Source organism: Zingiber officinale, chromosome 4A (genome assembly GCF_018446385.1).
Source record: "Zingiber officinale cultivar Zhangliang chromosome 4A, Zo_v1.1, whole genome shotgun sequence".
Classification (NCBI taxonomy): domain Eukaryota; kingdom Viridiplantae; phylum Streptophyta; class Magnoliopsida; order Zingiberales; family Zingiberaceae; genus Zingiber; species Zingiber officinale.
In genome coordinates, this window is record NC_055992.1 from 11,694,367 (window position 1) to 11,705,252 (window position 10,886).

Here is a 10,886-nt window from a genome sequence, read left to right on the forward strand (position 1 = left end):
ATCTTATCCTTGCACAATTGTAGCTAGCTCGATCATCACAAGACAGAATGGTAGGTGCCAATACAATATGTTCCTCTTTTTGACCATGTTTGCTAGTGCTTTTGCCTCCATCATCCTTTGAAAACCCAACCGATAGCTCATACTTTTGTTAGACCAACTCAACAGTGACAAAAATCTATGATCCTGTTGGTAAAACTCACGAAAGATGCGTAAAACTAACATCACATGGATCATGTCAAAGAAATAAGAAGAACAAATCGCTCTCTATTTCTAGGGAAAGTATTAGAGATGCAACAGTATCTATTCAGAAAAAGAAACCTATTATTGATCTGAATATTGTTTTAGGATAAATATAGATCAGTCACATCCTTAATATGTCCAAAGGGGCCATAAAAGGAACTCTCCCTCTCTGTTAGCTGACAGCCATGGCTAACCTCTTATTAGCACTATCAATCCTCCTCCTCACTTTCCTCAACAGAGGTATGCATAGTTCTTCCCAATTAGAGTTCCAATCTTCAATTTCTTCAATGATTTTGGTCCTTGTGCTATGGCGTGTGTGTGTGCAGGATCAGTGTTCTACACGGCCGCCGTTGAGTACAAGCCGGCGCCGGGGATAGCGGAGCAGCGACATCTGCACACCGACGACCGCCGGATGCTCGATCCTTTCCAGCTCTGCCTCGACTGCCGGTGTTGCGCTGCCAACGATTCGAGCATCTGCTCGATGATGCCATGCTGCTTCGGCATCGACTGCAACCTTCCGGAGAAGCCGTTCGGGGTCTGCGCCTTCGTTCCCAAGACCTGCAACTGCACCTCCTGCCAGTGACTCTGTTCTTCTTCACGAAAAGCTAAAGAAAGTATATTTTAGCTTCTTAATTGATATATATTTAAATATACGAACGATCATGGTATAGGGAACTGGAATATATATCTTGTTGATTAATTCAATCTTCTCTGATCAGCTTTGATGAGGAATCTGTCTTTCAACTGTTTCAGATTTATTCTTGCCCACTACGGCAATTATTCAATTATTTCTTGTTTTTTTTTCCTTTGGGTGAGTGTGGAAGGAATAGATCATAAAATTCATTTGTGGGCAACAGGGAGGAAATTGCAACTATGAAAAAGGACAAATCTTTACTTCTGACTTCGTCTAACTCTGCTTCTTGCATGATTGCATCAAAAACTATTGAGATGAATAATTTTCCTTCAATTTATCTCTTAAACAAATAGACTAACTGCGACATTGATTATGAGCAGTACAGTTTTCATCATTTACTTCATGAAAATCCAACAAAAAGACTTTGTTAATTGCATCTGTATAATCAAATATTTGATCAGGCACCTTCAATCTCATTTCAAAATCATTATCAAGTGAGAAAAAAATGTTTACAAGAATCAGATGAGGAAGTTCATCACCAGGATATTGTATATAGTCAGTCAGCACAGCAGAGAGACAACTCGTATACCATCCCAGCTAAAAAAATTCTTATTGCCTTGTTGATAGGGCAATTGCTTTAGAAAACCTCTAAAATTAATTATTAATTTATTACAATTTCTGTTTCATTTAATGCCCTGTCGAGTTGAGGTTATATTTTCTAAAAAAAACTTAAAAACCTCTGGAATTATTTATTAATTTATCAAAATTTCTATCTAATTTAGTGACATGTTCCTAGACTATTGTATGGCAAAGGGTATACATATTTCCTATTAAGAGATTGGAATTGCTAACATATATGATACAATGAATGAGGTAGGACCCTTGAGCGGATAGTAAAGTCAAGTTGGCTAGTTGACATAAAGGTTAAAGTCCAAGAAAGATCAACTTAAACACTCTAGTGCCAAGATGACTCTTGAAGGTAGGGGTGTCAAAAATGAACCCGACCCGACGACTCAACCCGAGTCGACCCGAAAAAAATCAGGTTCGAGTTGGACATTTTCGGGTTCGAGTCGGGTTCGAGTTGGAGGGTTGGAGAGTAAAATATTTTCGGGTTGGGTCGGATCGGGTTCGGGTTGACCCGGGTTGACCCGGGTTGGCTTAAATATAGGGTTTTGTGGGTTTTTTTGGGGTTAAATCAAATTTTATTTTAAAAATTTAGATATTTTTATGTATATTTGTATGATAATGATGGAGTATTGAGATAAAAGTGAAGAATTATAGGGAAAATAGCCCAAAAAAATCGTTTTGAATTGGATTTTCGGGTTATATGGGTTGGGTTCGGGTTGATCGGGTTGGTCGGGTTCGGGTTCGGGTTTAGGTGTTTTGGGTTGAACTCGGGTTCGGGTCGGGTTCGGATTGGGTTAAAAAAAAAAAACTCAACCCGACCCAACCCGACCCGACCCACCCGAATTGACACCCCTACTTGAAGGCCCATTGGAGGGATGAAGTAAATCCCTCAAGGGGATGTAGAGCAAGGTCCCCAAAAGTCGAGAGGATAGCACCCATCGGATATTGGCAAAGGCCACGAAGCCCATATTAAATAGTCAAGCATCTTTTAATGAGCACACAAGATGGATCCCTCTACAACACCCATCGGATGGTTCCGATTGGACATTTGAGGAGTCTAGCTTCCGAGGTCCAATCGAACATGGGATGAAATAGATTCCCTGAGCCTTTAAGTGACTAAGACCTACCGTGTAGTTGAATCTTCAAACATCACTCTAAGTCTGCTAAAGTCTTACCTTCTTACAATGACCTCACGAGCGCTCAACCTCCTGAAGCCGATCGGATATGATAGCACACCTGGTCTGATCAGACTCCAACAAGGTTGATTCTGCTAAAGGAGCATCATTGGGGGCCCATTAAGACCCTTGGAGGTCTATCCAGGTTCAAATTCCTCATTTACAGGCTCATAAGGCCTTCTTTAAGTGACACATGTTCACTACTAAAAGATAGTAATTAAAGGCATGTTAATCCGTTTGGTCCATCAGCCCCTTGTCTCATTTAATGTCATATAGAAGCTTGTCAAAAAATCCCTAACGTATCTTTACAACCCATACTTGAGACTGTTAGGATGTATACTAAAAGCCTAGCTTTTGGTATAAACATTTATCTAGAATAAGAATCACATTGGTCAAAAGTCTACATTTATGATAAATGTAGTTGTTCAATTAATTTATATTGTAGATAACATGGTATGTGGTGTCACACATAGAGGATCATGTTATCAGTACCTTTTAAATTATAAACAGTAGCTCACGACCAAGATGGAAATGAACAAACCATTGGAAGGTCGTAGTGTAATTAGGTATTAGTTTATCTTAACTATATAATTACACTAGTACACTTAGAGTGTATTGAGTAGGACCATTAGAGGTTGTTTCTTTTATACTGACTTTATAAAGGAACAAAGACCTCAGTTATTATGGAAGTGTGCGCTTTTAATCCTAATATAATAACAAGCACATATATTTGATATTTATTTCTTTAATTTATCAATGGGTGAGATTTAGTTCGATAAATCAATAAGCCCGATAAGTTGGGAAATGATATCACTTATAGTGTATGTTGTTGATTATAGAAGGAAACTGTGTCCTAGTAATCTAGGTTGAGAATGTCCCCAAGAGGAGCTCATAAGGATTGTCATGTTAAACCCTGCAGGTGGACTTAGTCCGACATGACGATAAAGTTGAGTAGTACTACTCTTGGACTAAGATATTAATTAAGTGAGTTGTCAGTAACTCATTTAATTAGTGGACATTCATTATCTTAAACACAGGGAGACTAACACACTCATAATAAGAAGGAGCCCAAAATGTAATCTGGAATTGGTGCGGTAGTTCAATAATAGTTCTTTAGTGGAATGAATTATTATTGATGAAATTAAGTTGTGTGTTCGGGGTGAACACGGGAAGCTTAATTTTATCGGGAGACCAAAACCAATTCCTCCTCTCGGTCCCTATATAGAGATTTATACCCACCACATATCCACCTTCTTACCCATCCAATGGGGTCGGCCAAGCTAGCTTGGAACCCAAGCTAGGGTCGGCCAAGACCAAGTGGATGAACCAAGTTGGTGGCCGGCCAAAGCTTGGGTCCCAAGCTTAGGTGGCCGGCCACTAGAATATTAAAAAGGATTTTTATTAAAATTATTTCTTATGTGGATATCATGGTTTTAAAAGAGAGTTTAAAAATTAAAAATTTACTTTTATAGCATTCTACAAAAGATTAAGAGAAGAGATTAATCTCTTTCCTTATTTGTAGATTAAAAGGATGGTTTTAATTTTTGGTAAAAACTTTCCTTATTTGTAAATCATCTACATGTTTAAAAGAGAGTTTAAAATTTGAAATCTTTCCTTATTTGTTGATTAAAAGGTGGATTTTAAATTTTAAGAAAACTTTCCTTTTTAACCATGTTCATGATTTAAAAGAGAGTTTAAAAATTAAATATTCTCTTTTATAAGTTTCTACAAGAGATTAAGAAAAGATTTGATATCTTTTCTTATTTGTAGATTAAAAGAGATTTTAATTTTTAGAGATAACTTTCTTTTTATCCACATGTTTAAAAGAAAGATTTTAATTTATAAAATTTCCTTTTTACTAACCATGAAGGGATTAAAATTATTGGAGAAATTTTTATAAATTTCTGGAGACAAATTAGGAAGTTTTAATTAATTAAAACTCTCCTTGTTTATAGCTTGTGGTGGCCTGCCATATGAATTGAGAAAATAAAATTGTTTTTTAATTAATTAAATTTTCCTTTTCATGGCAAAAGAATTAAGGAAGTTTTTATTAAAATTTTCTTATTTGCCAAGACCAAGGATTATAAAAGAGGGGGTAGAGGTGCCTTTATGGGTGAACGACTCTATTCTATTTTCTCCCTCTTTTCTTCCTTGGTGTGGCCGGCACTTCTCCTTTTCTCTCTTCCTCTTGTGGCCGAAATCCTTTATCTCTTGGAGCTTTGAGGAGGTGGCTGGATCTAGCTTGAGGAAGAAGGAGAGAAAGCTTGCATCCCTTGGAGCTTGGTTGGTGAAAAAAATTCTTCATCCTTTAGAAGTTATGCTTGGCCGAAACTTGAAGGAAGGAAGAAGAAGGTGCCTTGGTGGTTCTCGTCTCGGAAGATCGTTGCCCACACAACGTCCGGGATTAGAAGAGGAATACGGTAGAAGACCTAGAGGTTTTTGTTTGCAAAAGAAAAGATATACTAGTATTTAATTTCCGCATCATACTAGTTTTATTCCTTTGTAAAAATACCAAATACGAGAGGCATGCGATTCTAGTATTTCGAATTTGTTTTCGATGTTGTGTTCTTTTGTTTTTTTTTCCTTGTGATTTGATTGTTCTTTTCGGTTGACCTAAAGTTATTTAAGGAAATTAAATATTAGCTTTCCTTAAAAGGCTTTGTCTAGGCAGTGGTGGTTGTTCTCATATCCAAGAAGGCCATGTGTCTCGCCATGCAATCCCGGAAGCTAATTTTGGAAATTAATATTTAATGGAATTAATAACCTAGGTGATTTGGATCGAACGTGTTAAATTCCGCAGGAAATCCAAGTCTAAACCTAAAAGAACAAATAGATTAAACTTTGGATCAAACGTGTTAAGTTCCGCAGACGATCCAAGTTTAATTTAAAAGAACACATGGTAGCTAGGAAAAGGTTTAGACCTTTCTACAAAATTTTTGTACAGTGAAACCATTAGGTTTTCCGAGTAGCAACCAACAGAGACATTCCTACCATCCCTACGAGGAGATGGCCAGGTACTGTTTAAGCATGGTGGTAAGGTACTGTTTAAGCATGGTGGTAAGATAGGTTACATTGGAGGTTACATTGTCATGATAAAACACCTTATTTCTCGGCCAAGGGTCAAAGTACTATATAAGGGGTTCCTTCTCCATGCGCAAGTAAACTCTCCAACGTTTTTTACTGTTCGTCACTATCATTTTTACAGTTACTCAAATTTAGCTCTGAAACTGATTTAAGCGTTGAAGTGGTTGTGCCTAAAACTCATCCCTGGCCTGTCTACTGACATGTTCTTCTCTCTTAGTCTTCTGTGATGTGTCAGGCTAGTTCGAGACTTTGGACTCCCCCACTTTAAGGTCCTCTTGCAGTCAGCACGCCATCCACCTCACCAGCTATACATCTTCATCGATTTTAGACAGAAACAATATAAAAGAAAGAAAGAAGAGAAGATGAAATAGGAGATACAAGTGATGCCTACAAATGGCTGTCCCTTCAGATAACTATTGATTGGTTTAAGATTCGTTTCAATGGTGTTAGTAGTTTAATTTGTGAGATGAGTTAATGATAGATTCGCAATATGTCATTTAAACGAGCATGATTTATTGATGAAACTCTGATACCATGAAAAGTAGAGTGAGATAGTTGAAAAGGAGGAGGAGACAGACCGAGTGATTGGCTTCATTTTTTTTTTTTTGTCGCTGTTGACACCTTACACCACTGACAATTATGTATGTATAGAAGCTTATTGGTATGTACAAAGATCGTGATATAAAAGAGTCATCAGAACTCTACCAAGTGAGGTGAAAATGCTCTGATAATTTACACTGTCTTTATTCTGCAGTATACACTGATAGAAAGAGTTCATATGACATACTGATAATTCAATTTGATTGTCAGCTAAAAATGCTTTCAACATCGGGTTATCTTCATTTTGTAGATTCACGTTTGAGAAGTGCTAATAGGTATGCTTAATTATATGAAATTTCTATACGAGAATTTCAGAGGAGAAGTGCTAATAGGTATACAGTTCAATAGAAGATAGAAGACACTAAAAACTACAAGTGGATAATTTGAGCAAGATATATCCCTTCTGACGATCAATGAAAATTTTACAATGATCATGACTTGAATAGTAGTTTTTTTAGTGACAGAGTATAAAAGTACCAAAAAAGGTTGTACCTTATGAGTTATATGGCATGGCCTAACATATTCAACTGCACTCTAGAGTTGAGATTATCTTCAAGTCAACTGTATCGCCATGTTATTGTGATCGCTGTGTTAATTAGTTGAATATATAATGTTCATACAGATTGGACATTGATCAAACTTGGAGTTTCCAGTGCAACATTTTTTTGACCTGCAACAAACCTGAATTAAGTTTAGTGTACAACTGCAGTTGTGCTTCATTTCATAATCTTTTATGGTTTTCCATTTCAAAAATTAAGACATCTCCATCATGAGAATTCTCATTGATTAGCCATCAAAATCATCATTTGATTTACCATGTGGCTGTCCCTGTAGAAGATGGTGTGCCCACTCAATGCAGGACCATCTTGGTAGAGAAGCAAGTAGTTAGTATTTGATATGAGCCCTTCTTCCTATGTTGCGCTAAAGATCGACATTGGCATTGCTTGATAGTGTCCTCTGCTACTTCTGTCCCCCCTAGTGAAGGAGTTCCAACGTGATCTGTTGTCATCATTTTGTCAATCCATTATATGGTTGTCACTGGCTAGCTCTTAATTCTCTTAAATAAAATGATAAAGGTTTAGGAAATAAGAATAGGCTTAAACCAACTAAACAAGCTAAATAATCTTAATCAAAAGGTTAAAGATCATAAACATACAAACTAAGTTAATTTGACAAGCTAAAAAGGCTAATCATATGGAATCAAATATGTCGAATAAGTTAAACATATTAGATACAAAAAGTATTTTAGCCATGTTAAAGGTATTTTAGCCCTGTTTATTGGAGCAAGGTTGACTTGGAAAGTATTTTTACGCATGGAATCGACTAGACACTAATTATTGAAACACGAGAAACATACTTTTCATGTCACCGACTTTGTTAAGTCATCATGACATCATTAATCAAATGATGTGTTAAATCATCATCACTAGAATTCTTGCCCATGTATGTGGTTGAAATATTCCTCATTCCAACCATCTTACGTTTTTGTTTTCTGAACCGTTCCAATAATATCCGTATTATTCTTGCCATCTGTCTCGTTAATGACTCATTAACAATGATTAATATGCTACTAAATCACCATTAACAATGATAATTACTAAAGGAATATTTTTCGGATGCTCACTGAGTCACTTTCAATTGGCCATGTGTTCCCTCATAGCTTCCACGCAATTGCTTATCTTCAAAACTGTTCTTTCAATTATTTGGAATGTTTTTTCTAAAGAAATTAAAAAGATTACGCGTAATTTAATTTTAATTGTCTCTTTTTCTCAGGCCCTTAGCCTAGTTCCTTTATATATATCTTCTAGATCTCCTCCGGCAATGGCAGAGTTAGAGCAGAACGACGGAGAAACTATAATTCCGGCGGGAAAATGGCGAAGGTTCACCCAAACACCGAAGAATATTGCATCGCCGGCGTCGAGGTCGCCGGCGACAGGAAAGATATGAGCAGGGTGTTGACGGTGTGGAGGAAGTCCCTTCTCTTCAGCTGCAGCGGCTTCACGGTTTTCGACGACGAGGGAAATTTGGTCTTTCGAGTCGATAACTACGGCTCCGGCCGTGCCGGTGAGGTCGTGCTAATGGACGCCGCCGGGAAGCCCCTGCTCACTGTCCGGCGAAAGGTGTGTGATTAATTCTTAGTGTGTGTGTGTGTGTGTTTTGACAAAATGAGAGATTTGATTAGATCTAAATTAGATTGGTTTTCAATTTGATCGCAGAAGTTGAGTCTGGGTGAGGATTGGAAGATATACAACGGCGAGGACGCCGCCGACCCCGTCTACTCCGTCAAGAAGCAGTACGCCAAGACCGCCCTGGCTCACGTGACGGCCTGCCGGCAGCGCTGCAGCAGCGCCGCCTTCGGGTACGAGGTAGAGGGGTCGTACGCCAGGAGGAGCTGCACGGTGTTCGACGGGCGGCGGCGGCCGGTGGCGGAGGTTCGGCGGAAGGAGACCGTCGGCGGGGTGGGATTCGGAGACGACGTGTACCGCCTGGTGCTGCGTCCGGCAGCCGACGCTTGCCTCGCGATGGCCGTCGTTGTCGTCCTCGATCAGATGTTCGGATGAAGCATCTCTCTGATCAAAAGCTGAGATCAACTCAAATTTTGCATGAATTGTTGTTTGTTTGTTTGCTTTGTTTTGTGAAAAAAAAAAATAGCTTAATTCTCTTCTAGCTCATGGTTTTTTCCCAAATCCAACCATGAAGATCGAAGATGAGCCATCATCAAAATTGTGTAAAAAACACACACTTTTTTAATCACAAAATCAGTTGCTTAGAGTATATTTTGTATCCACATAATAACTCTCAAGTAAATTGTATATCTAAGCATTCTGTCAAGTATATTAATTCATAAAGACAGACAAAAGAAACCGAGAGAGGATTGAGAAACATAGCCAGGATTCAACTAAATTCAATTCCAAATGCAGAAAAACATCAAGCTCCTTTTGTCAATGGTACAGAATCTGGCTCGACTCTTTAGGTGCAGTTGAGCTGGGTGAGAGCTATAGTTTTATGATGGGTAGCCGTTACTAAGATGCAGCAATAAGGAGAAAGTGTAAGTATTGTTAGAAGATGAAGAGCAAAAAATTATGACATTCAACATGGGAGGAAATTATTTCTTCATTTCATATCTAAATTGTTAAATCTATAGAATATTTATAGGGTATACCCAAGATGTATCTACATAAATACATGAACCAATATTAAATAACATACATGCATCATCCAAAGAATCATTCATGAATCCTCCAAAAGACCTCCAATATTCATGCACACAATATTAAATACTTAATTAATCTAGTTTATATTTTCAACATCCCCTCTTAAACTAGATTTATTACTCCAAGTAAAAACCGTAGCTTCTTGAAAACATCAAATATCAATGGTTTCGTGAAGATATCGGCAACTTGATCTTGTGACTTCACGTATTCAAGCGTCACTTCTTCCTTCGATATACAATCTCGAATAAAATGATACCTTGTATCAATATGCTTGCTTCTTTCATGAAACACCGGATTCTTGGCCAATGCAATTGCAGATTTATTATCAACAAAAATCTTTGTCGGATCTTCTTGTGACAGATTCAATTCTTTCAACAAACTCCTTAGCCAAATAGCATGTCAAACACAAGAAGTAGCAGCTACATACTCCGCCTCACAAGTAGAAAGAGTCACAATAGGTTGCTTCTTAGAATTCCAAGTAAAAGCCGAATTTTCCATAAAGAAAACAAATCCAGTAGTACTTTTTCGACTATCAATATCACCGGCCCAATCACTATCACAATAGCTAACAAACATAAAGTCGTCCGAGAAAACATACAAGATACCATAATTAATTGTATCTTTGATGTAGCGAAGAATTCTTTTGACAATTTTCAAATGTGAAGTAGTAGGAGCTTCCATGTAACAACTCACAAATCCAACGCCAAAAAGAATATCTGGTCTAGTACAGGTTAGATACCTCAAGCTTCCAACAAGACTCTTGAATAAAGTTGGATCAACTTTTTCACCATCTTGATTCATGTGTGGCTTGATTCCACACTCCACAGGTGTCCCGACAGGCTTGCAATTTTTCATATCAAACTTTTTGAGAATTTCTTTAGCATATCCTTCTTGAGAAATAAACATGTCATCATTTCGTTGCTTCACTTCAATCCCAAGATAGTAGGACATTATGCCAATATTCGTCATCTCAAACTCCTTTGTCATAGCTCTCTTAAAATCTTCAAACATCTTTGGATAATTCCCTATAAAAATTAAGTCATCCACATACAAGCAAACAAATAACATATCACTATTTTTATCATTCCTTGCATAGAGAGCATGTTCATGTGGACACTTGATAAAACCATTTGCTTGAAAATATTTATCAATTCTGCTATTCCAAGCACGAGGGGCTTGCTTCAAGCCATAGAGAGCCTTCTTCAATTTTAGCACTTTATTTTCTTCATTAGGCACAATATAACCCAAAGGTTTATCAATATAAACTTCTTTCTCCAAGTCTCCATTCAAAAATGCAGATTTTACATCCAT

General features: G+C 37.5%; 3 protein-coding genes across 3 annotated transcripts; 2 read left to right on the forward strand and 1 right to left on the reverse strand.

Moving 5' to 3' along the window:
* Nucleotides 1–320: 320 nt before the first annotated feature.
* On the forward strand, nucleotides 321–1,041 carry LOC121973134. Its single transcript, XM_042524720.1, has 2 exons — nucleotides 321–480; nucleotides 567–1,041. Exons 1-2 carry the CDS (start codon nucleotides 426–428, stop codon nucleotides 821–823), a joined length of 312 nt encoding a protein of 103 aa, XP_042380654.1. The 5' UTR covers nucleotides 321–425; the 3' UTR covers nucleotides 824–1,041.
* A 7,113-nt stretch (nucleotides 1,042–8,154) lies between these two features.
* On the forward strand, nucleotides 8,155–9,135 carry LOC121973135 (protein LURP-one-related 8-like). The gene is made up of 2 exons (XM_042524721.1): nucleotides 8,155–8,480; nucleotides 8,577–9,135. Exons 1-2 carry the CDS (start codon nucleotides 8,232–8,234, stop codon nucleotides 8,919–8,921), a joined length of 594 nt encoding a protein of 197 aa, XP_042380655.1. The 5' UTR covers nucleotides 8,155–8,231; the 3' UTR covers nucleotides 8,922–9,135.
* An 839-nt stretch (nucleotides 9,136–9,974) lies between these two features.
* LOC121972238 (uncharacterized mitochondrial protein AtMg00810-like) lies at nucleotides 9,975–10,886 on the reverse strand. Its single transcript, XM_042523931.1, has one exon. It carries the CDS (start codon nucleotides 10,884–10,886, stop codon nucleotides 9,975–9,977), a length of 912 nt encoding a protein of 303 aa, XP_042379865.1.

Coding starts and splice junctions, on each gene's coding strand:
- LOC121973134 (XM_042524720.1), top strand. CDS start 426: ATGGCTAACCTCTTATTAGCACTATCAATCCTCCTCCTCACTTTCCTC. Junction 481..566: donor CCTCACTTTCCTCAACAGAG/GTATGCATAGTT, acceptor GTGTGTGTGCAG/GATCAGTGTTCTACACGGCC.
- LOC121973135 (XM_042524721.1), top strand. CDS start 8,232: ATGGCGAAGGTTCACCCAAACACCGAAGAATATTGCATCGCCGGCGTC. Junction 8,481..8,576: donor TGCTCACTGTCCGGCGAAAG/GTGTGTGATTAA, acceptor ATTTGATCGCAG/AAGTTGAGTCTGGGTGAGGA.
- LOC121972238 (XM_042523931.1), bottom strand. CDS start 10,886: ATGGATGTAAAATCTGCATTTTTGAATGGAGACTTGGAGAAAGAAGTT.